This window comes from Dendrobium catenatum, unplaced genomic scaffold (genome assembly GCF_001605985.2).
Source record: "Dendrobium catenatum unplaced genomic scaffold, ASM160598v2 fragScaff_scaffold_1220, whole genome shotgun sequence".
In the NCBI taxonomy this organism is placed as follows: domain Eukaryota; kingdom Viridiplantae; phylum Streptophyta; class Magnoliopsida; order Asparagales; family Orchidaceae; genus Dendrobium; species Dendrobium catenatum.
The window spans coordinates 7,533,258-7,542,556 of record NW_021319682.1 but is presented as its reverse complement, the minus strand read 5'-3'; the positions used below and the strand labels follow the sequence as shown (position 1 = coordinate 7,542,556).

Here is a 9,299-nt window from a genome sequence, read left to right as displayed (position 1 = left end):
GTATAATATCTTCTTCATCCTCTAGCATTAATTGATAACACTCTAAATTAGCAACTTTTAAAGATACATTTTTCTCTTACCTGTTGTCACCTACATCCATCTATCTTTGATTCACTCCTTGCTCGTAAGAAATAAGTGATCTAAGTAGATTATTGATAGAATATACATTCAAATCTTTAGACTTAGTTATGATAGTTATCTTTACATCATAAGTAGCAGGTAAAATATGTAAAATTTTATTAACTTTTTTTTTTGAATTTGTAAGTTCTTTACCTAAAATATGCAATGAGGCAACAATATGAGTAAACCTTGTATACATATCAGAAATTAACTCATTTGGTTTCATGTGAAATAGATCATAATTATGTAATAAAATGTTCAACCAAGATTATTTTACCTCATTATTTCTTCATAAGTTATACAAAGTCTAATAAAGATTTCTTTTTTAGCTTTGTAAGTATAAACAAGCATATAATCATCAAATTTAAAGCATACAAAAAAACTAATTAAATATTTTACATTTAAATGTACTAATTCTCTTTCTTCTAAAGTTCATTCAGTAAATGGTGTTTCAATTCTAATGCCATTAATAATTCTATTTGGTCTAGTATAACCTTCCTGTACTAATATCCACATGCAATAGTCACGTGATTATAGAAAAATAAACATGTGAGTTTTCCAAAAATCAAAAGGAATTTTATCAAATAAAAGAGGTCTGGTGATTTGATATCCTTCAACAGTATTTTGGTTACCAAAATTAGCCTTGAACATTTTTTAAAAAGTAGTCTAAACCTTAATTTTTGAAATTGGCTTTGGTACCACTTGAAAGTTTAAGTAGGTTGATACACCTTATAGAACTATCCCAAGGCTAACCAAGAGGGGGGATGAATTGGTTATTAAAATTTTTCCTGAATTTTGTAAAACCTTTTTAGATCTTTTAGAGAATTAAATCACTAATCTTGAAATATGTAGTTGTTTATAGAAGTAATTACCATAGAAGATTTTTTAACAACAAAAATTTTAAATGAAAAAAATAAAAATACAAGAAAAAAAAAAATAGAAGAAAACCAAATTTTATAATTGGTTGGTCTAACTTAACCAACATCCACCACCTGGAGACTCCTCCAAAAATTGTACTAAATAATATTGACTCTCCTTTTTCCCCCACAACAAGACAGAGAAGCCCTTACAAAGTCTCCTCCACCAACCTGGTGCGGTAGAGAACCGCCGCCTTTTATAGTTTTTTAGTGATGACAGTGTACCATCACATTCTTTTTCACCCTCCTGGTGAAGGCATAGTACATAGATCTAATGTTGAAAATCTTCTCTTAAGAGCCTCTAAAGAAGTTGGATAGAAACTTGAAGAAGACAAAAAAGATCACCACTTTAGGCAACCTTGTGAACCCTCACAACTCCCCACTAGATCTCTCACTCTTCACTCACAAAATTTTACCCAAAAATACTCTCAATGGTCACTCTCAAGAGAAATTCTTCGCAAAGGATTATTGAGAGAGTTTTTAGGATTCTTTAAACAAAAAACACATGAAAAGTTGTCCAAAAATTGAAAATTTTAAAGGAACCATGCTAAATTCATATTATATTATCATGGATCATCTGGTATGAATAGTTAAAAAAATTAGGGATTCATTTGGTATGAACTTGGATGAGCAATTTCGTACACTATCCATCATCTCTATGAATTCAAACCATACTGTACAAAAAATTTCAAAAATATTTGTTCGTTCAGATTGATCTGGAACAAACTTAATTTTGTACTCGATCAGTCATCTATACGAATACAGATAGTACTATATGAATAGTTTAAAAAATAAATGTATTCAATTGGTATAATCTTAAATGAACCTAATTTTTTTACTCTATTAGTCATCTGTATGACTTAACATCATACAATACAAATAGTTAACAAAATTATGAAATAATTTGATTAACTGCATTCTGAAGGAAACTATGTCAAATCATATAGTACAATTACATACCGTATAATATAATTAGTAAAAAAATCAATTTAAATTTTATCTCTCTCACCATATGTATGTGTGCACGGTTACCCAATTATAATCACACTTTCTTAGACTCAAGAAATTAAAATAGAGATATAGAGGCTATATTATATGAAATCCTACTCTTCCCTGTCTTAAAGTCTTTAGCAATCTGGAGTAGTATATAATTTTCTTGAAATATTAATAGACACAAAAACAAAGATAAATATCTAATATATGCTAGTAAAAATAATAAAATTATCAAAATAATAATATTTTGTTATCATAAAAAATCACAATTCTTGGGAATAAATTCCAGGGTTTTGTTAGATCGCTAGAGAGAGAAGCTCCATGTTTTTCTAGAGAGAAAAATTCTTGATTTTTGAATTCTTGTGTTCGCGGGCTTTGCACTGGCGGAAGATCGTGCTGCCTGAAGTTTGTGCTGCCGGCTGATCGGCGGTACATTTTTGTTTAGATCATGACAAACTTTTGTTCGGCATGTACCAACCGTGGTATTGGTAAGGTTGGAGGTGAAATTGTTATCAGGGAAGGTGTGAGGCCGCTGGTTTGTTAAGAGGCGATTGACGGTAGAGGAAAGCAAGTTGCAGTTGATCGGGAATCTGAGGATATCAATGTTTTTGTGAATGACAAAATTGTTCTTGACAATATTCCAGATGCATCTACGTCGGCGGGCGTGATTATGAAAGTTAATAAGTTTGTGTTTAATCATGAAGAACAACTTAGACGGGATTTGATTTCTGAGATTGATAATTCTGCAAAGGAAGTGGTTGATGATTTTTCTCTAAAGAAGTTGAGTTGGACAAGAATCTGGATTCCTCTGTTTCGCGGGTTTCTTATTTGAATGTTATAAAGGAAAGTTTTAAAGAAGCCTGGAAAAGGATGCAACATATTAAGATCTCTAATGACAAGGTGATAACGGAGATGTCTGAAGATGGTATGGCAATAAAACTCAATGCTGAGAAGGAAATGTTAAATTCAGAGGTACTGAAACACTCTCTGGTTGTTAAGGTATTAGGTGATAAAGTTTCATTTCCTCTGTGCAGCTTGGAGTTGAGGAAGCAGTGGAGTAAGTTCGGAAGTTTTCATATGACTTCCACTGGGTTAAATTGGATCTTATGCTCGTTTAAATCAGCAGACGCAATGGAAGAAGTTCTGAAAGGTGGCCCTTGGTTTATGGGAGGCCATATTGTCGGGATGGATAAATGGTCTCCATTTTTCAATCCTAATTCCTTTAGAGGAATTAATGCACCGGTTTGGGTTCGGTTTCCTTGCTAATCAATGTATTGTTGGGACTAGGAAAACATCATTAGGATTGCATCGAGAATTGGAGCTCCTATGCTATTGGATGGTAATTCATTTAAATGGGGAAAGCGAGAATTTTCCCGGGTATGTATCAGTCTGAATTTGGAAAATAGTCTCCCAAATGGTGTGTGGGTTGATAGGAATGCTAGTCATTTCTTCCAAAGAATTGAATACGAGAAGATTGATTTAATTTTCTACTAGTGTGGGAAGGTGGGGCATGAGAGCAAGCTGTGCCCTGAAAGTGTGAAGAAAGTCCCGGTGGAGCAACCAATTAAGAAAGCTGATCCTAAGAAGAATGTGGATGGGATGGTTGACAGGGAAGGTGCTGAGGAAGCTAATATAACTATGGGCCGTGGATACACATTAAGTTTAAAAATAAGAGGTTTTGGAATGGTAAGGCAAGGGCTGTTGATAAGCTCATGTATCTCAGTTTGATGTAGGACAAATTCAAAAGCTGGAAAAAGTGATGGAGCCATAATTTCAGTGGGATCAGACTGATATGGCTACTGTAAATAATGTTAATAAAGAAGTTTTTGATATTGAGTGTACTGGGGGTGGTTTCTGTTTCAAACAAATTTGATGCTCTATTTAATGAAATTGAAGTAGGGAAAGTGACAGATCATTCTTATATGCATCAACAATAGAAGTTGGCTGATGGTGTTGAGATGCCAGAGGATGTGGAAACAGTTGTTCCTCAGAATAACAGTCTGATGAAGGTTAAACTAGCTAAGGAACTGAAATCATTGGGCCCCTTAGAGCTAGAGCATAGGAAAAAGAGGAAGGAGACTAAAGGAAGTTTTCTAGGTGAGGATGGCTCCCTGCTGGTAAATAGATGAATTCTTTACTTTTCTAGAATTGCTGGGGAACCAAAAAAACAGGCTTCCTTGTATCTCAAGGAGATAGTTAGAGATCATGGTATTTGTTTTGTTAGATTGATGGAGACCAAGTTATCTAGTATTGATAGAATTGAAGTTGATTTTCTTATTGGGAAGGATTGGGATTACTTTCATTTCCCAGCTATGGGCACTGCGGGTGGCATTTTGGTGCTGTGGAATACGAAGATTGTTTCTTTTTATGCTGAAAGAAGTGCTTCTCAACTAGTGATTGGATCTCTTGAAACACCTTCTTTGGGTGTGTGGAAGGTGGCAATGATATACGACAGTATATTGAATAATGAGAGAAGGAGCCTTTAGAGCATACTTGAGACTAATTTGAAGGATTCGGGTCCTGCTATTGTGGGGGGGGGGGACTTCAACTGTATCTTAAATAAAGAAGAGAAGAAGGGTGGAAAGCGGTTCTTATTCTCTAGAGGGCCTAGAGAGATGAAAGAATTTTTTACTAATGCAGATTTTCAAGTTGCAGGTTTTGTTGGACCGAGTTTTACTTGGTGTAACAATAAGGAAGGCTCTTCTAGGATTTGGGAAGGGCTTGATAAGTGTTTGCTCAATTCCTTAGCTTTGCATTTGGTGCCATTTGGTAAAGTTAAACATCTTGCTCAGGTGGCATCGGATCACAGCCCAATTGTGTTCAATTTGGATGTAAGAAAGATCAACAAGAACAAGAGTATTAGATTTAAAGACACGTGGAGGTCTTACCCAGCTGCTTGGAGCATTGTTCAGAATTCTTAGAAGAAGGCTAATTTCGGGGAAGAAGAGGAGGTGCTTCATAGAAAGTTGAAGAGGACATTGAGAGAATTATTTTTCTAAAATAAGAATAAATGCCGTGATTTATATAAACTGAAGGAGGAACTAAAAAGAGAAATCATGGAATTACAAATTAAGGAGGTTGCGGGTTCTGGGCCTGCTAGTGATGATTTGCTCATGCTTAGAAGGAAGATTCATGAATTAAATATAACTCTTAGAAGACTTTCTACTTGGTGGAACCAAAGAGCTAAGGCTAGATGGTATGAGTAAGGTGACTCCAACTTAAAGTTGTTTCATAATTTTGCTTCAGCACGTAGGAATGCTAATTGGATTCGGCAAATTAAGGATGTTAATAACAATCTTGTGGACGAGGATGATCAAATTGAGCAAGTCTTCTTATAGTTCTTTGAGAAGAAGTGGGAGTATGGAGATTGTGAATTATCTGGTTGGTCGTTGCCTTCAGAAAAATAAAAGTTGAATGAATGTGGTGCTGCATTGCTAGGTGCAGATTTTACTATCGAAGAATGCAGGAGATCAGTTTTTTAGCAAGGGAATAATAAGTCTCCCGGAATTGATGGGGTGAATGCCTCCTTTTCTAAATGTTACTGGAATATAGTAGGTGAGACTACATGGAGTGCAATTAAGAAATTTCTTAATGGTAGAGAGATGCATAAAGATAGGAACACTACACTTATTATCTTAATTCGTAAGATTAAAAATCCATTGGTGCCATCTAGCTTCAGACCCATCAGCTTGAGTCAAAGTACGTATAAAATTTTGGCCACAATATTGGTAAATAGGTTGAAAAATGGCTTACCCAGTATGATATCCAAGGAACAAGTAGCCTTCATTCCGGGAAGGTTAATTCCAGAGCATTGCTTATTGGCGCAGGAAATTTTTAATAAATTCAAAGTTTCTAAAAATAAAAAGGAATGATGGTGATGAAACTGGATATGGAGCAGGCGTTTAACAGTATGGGGTGGCTAACTTTGAATCAAATTCTCCAATGGCATGGTTTTCCTGTTTTCTTTTCGAAGCATCTAATGGATTGTGTGGTAAATGCTAGATTTGCTATTGTTATGAATGAAAAGTGTACAAGATGGATTGATGCTCATTGTGGATTTAAGCAAGGTTACCCTTTCTCCCCGTATTTATTAATAATGTGCTCCCAATTGTTGTCTAGTGTTATTGAACAAAGAGGTCGGACATTGGGCATTCAAGTGACTTTAAGAGGTCAAAGTATCTCACACCTTTTGTATGCAAATGACGTACTGTTACTCTCCAGGGTTTTAGATCCCATAGCTCAGTTGATTAGTTGCATTGTGAAGGATTTCTGTAGCTGGACAGGGCAAAGAGTTAATATTAACAAATCACAAATTATGTTTGGGAAGTTTATTAATAGGTGTTAATAATCCTTGGCTTCAAGGTGGTTAAGGAATTACACTATTTAGGAATTAAGATCTCTCTACAATGGTCAGGAGTTACTGATTTTCAAGATTTATTAAGCCATGTTACTGATAGGCTTAATGTGTGGGGGAAGAAATCCTTTTCGTTGGGAGGAAAGATTACACTTACAAAAACCTCTTTGATGTCTTTTCTGAGCTTTGTTATAACTCAATCTCTTGTTCCTAAGAGTGTGATTCAGGAGGTAGAGAAATTGTATAGGAAGTTTCTTTGGCATAAGCAAGATGGGAAGTATGGATTACATTACGTTTCATGGGAAGAAATTTGTAATCCACAAAATGTTGGTGTTCTGGGTGTGTAGTCATTCACAAACAAATCAGGAGCTCTACGGGCTAGATTAACCTGGAACTTTATCCACAAACCTGAGACTATTCTACACCGAACGGCTTTGGCCAAATTTGGTAATAATGTGTTGAACGACAACTGCATAAACTGCTCCTCTAATGTCTGGAAAATTTTAAAGGATGGAGGGAAATTTTTAAAGCCTATTTTTAGATGGAAGGAGGGAAGAGGAGATCAAATTCAGGTTCTTAATGATGTTTGGTTGCTGGATAGATGCTTAAATGAGTGGCATACTTTTATTGATTGTGGTGCTTTAGAGAATTTGAAAGTTCAACAGCTTATTTCAGATACAGGACAGTGGGATGAAGGTAAACTACTCAATTGGTTCCATGAAGATCTAGCAAGTCTTATCAGGAATGTGAAACCAGATGTCCAGTGGGAAGATCAATTGGAGACAGTGTGTAAGTGCTCGGGTAAATCTATTTCGGCTTTAGCTTATGATAATGCCATTAAAGACAAAGGAATTAGTGATGTTGATGGTTTTTATAGTTGGCTTAAGAGCTTAAAGCTTAACTATAATGTGGATTTTTTTTGGTGGAGGCTTAGCAAATTTGCTATTCCTACAAACCACTTTTTAAAATTCCAAACACTAGCAACTGATGATCGTTGTGCTAGAGGATGTCTTGAAACGGAAAATTATGAGCATGTTATTGTTCAGTGTAAATATCTTCAAGAGGTGATTAATAAAACTCATGAATGGGGGTTTTATATTTCTTCATTTCGATATTTGGAGGGTTGTTTTGAAGAGCTGAAAAGGATTTCTGGTACGAATTCTGGTATGGTAAGAGTTTACTGTGTTGCTATGTTTTTAAACTGGAAAAACCGCAATTCAGTAAAACTTGGTAAGGCAGCTTTGCCAAGTTCCTCAGTGGCTGCAAATGTGCTCTCTCTTGCTGTTTTGAAGTCTTCTCCTTATCTAGTTAGCTGGGGTGCTAATCTCCCAAGGGAGTTATTTTCTACTTGGCGCTTCCACCACTAGATTGGATCAAGATAAATGTGGATGCATCTTTGTTGAGCTCAAATAGAGGTGGAATCGGTGGTATCTTTAGAGACCATAAAGGTAGACTTCTTCTTGTTTTTGAGAGGAATAAGATTCATTGGGATATTGCCCAACTGGAGATGGAGGTTATTGTCAATATTATAGATTTCATACAAAGTTGGATGCTTGAGAGCAAAGGCATTATCATTGAAAGTGATAATACTAATGTGATTACATTCTTACAAAATTCTTTGAAGAAAGTTGATTGGGAATTGGATAAGTGGCCGGTCAAGGACTTTTTCTTCTTGAAGGACTTTAACAAGGTTGTTTTTCATCATGTTAATATGAATTGTAATAAAGTAGCTGATTTTTGTGCAACTTTAGCTATTGATGGTACTTTTGTTTTTAATAGTATTTCTTTTGATAGAATTCTGAATCCTTTGATTGATATGATCAAGGATGAGATGCTATCAATTTAGCTTGTATCTAAATTTGTTGCTTTCCTTTCTCTTTTAATACCATTGCTCTTGCACTGTTTAAAAAAAAATCATGATTCTTGAGTTGCAACACTTTTCCTTTTTTTTTTATTTCTTCTATTTCAGTAAGTTCAAAATTTCTAGAGAAGATACTTTAATTATTGAAGAGATAGTATGAAGCATCTTTGTATGTACCAACTTCATGAATTGAAAATGGTTTTAAATTACCTTTAATAAAGTGTTAGAGAGTATTTAATACATTGATAAAGGGTAGAAAGCACCATTCTATATTAATGGAGTCAGTGTCTACAAAAGAGAGGTTTAAAAAAAGCCTTAAAAAATATAATATGAAATTTTTCTTCAATTTTCAAGGTTTTTAATTCTAGGAGATGTGTTATTGAAATTGAAGCTCTATCACCTTTTTCATTGAATTCTTGCAAAATTATCTTGTTAGAAATAATTTTGCGAGTATCAACTTTTAAGTATGTAAGAGCTCTAAGAGTCATGATATTAATCGATGCACCTAGATCAATAAGGACATGAGATAATTTTAAATTGTTTACATTCATGAAAAAAGTATAACGGATGATTATGATTCATAATTCCCAAAGAAAAATCTTCATAAAAATGTGATTCTTGGAACTTTCATTAAATATAACACTTCTTCTTACTATGTTGATGATATATAAGCCATACAAATGTTTAGGTTGAGAAAAGCTTTTATTAAAGCCTCCTTATTTCTTTAGAGAGAACTAGAACTTCATAAATACCTAGTTTCTTGAGCAGCTTTTTGAGATATGCTAAGACATTATAATCCACTTTTAGAACTTTTCGGATTTAGTACACTTAAATCTTTAACTAGTAGAGGTTGATTTAAAATTTCTTTATTAGTTGTAATATACTTTCCTTTATTGGCAGCTAAAGTTCATGGAGGTAGAGCCATACCATTATGAAGGTTTACTTTAACTACCCCATTAGGAGAAGAAATATCAGATTGGTAAGCTTCTTGATCATTGATTATATTTTGATTTTTACTCTGACAAATAGTTTTAATCAGATATCTCTAATTTGA

General features: G+C 34.3%; 1 protein-coding gene across 1 annotated transcript; it reads left to right on the top strand.

The window, feature by feature from the left end:
- The first annotated feature begins 5,086 nt into the window (after window positions 1-5,086).
- On the top strand, window positions 5,087-7,751 carry LOC114580709. Its single transcript, XM_028699131.1, has 3 exons — window positions 5,087-5,226; window positions 6,488-6,614; window positions 6,732-7,751. The coding sequence occupies exons 1-3, from the start codon at window positions 5,087-5,089 to the stop codon at window positions 7,749-7,751; spliced, it is 1,287 nt and encodes a 428-aa protein (XP_028554964.1).
- Window positions 7,752-9,299: the final 1,548 nt, after the last annotated feature.

Bases quoted from the DNA above. Each gene is read 5' to 3' on its own strand.
- LOC114580709 (XM_028699131.1), top strand. From the start codon at position 5,087: ATGGAATTACAAATTAAGGAGGTTGCGGGTTCTGGGCCTGCTAGTGAT. The intron at 5,227-6,487 runs GTATGAGTAAGG...TGTTACTGATAG, and splicing joins CAAAGAGCTAAGGCTAGATG to GCTTAATGTGTGGGGGAAGA. The intron at 6,615-6,731 runs GTAGAGAAATTG...CTGGGTGTGTAG, and splicing joins CTAAGAGTGTGATTCAGGAG to TCATTCACAAACAAATCAGG.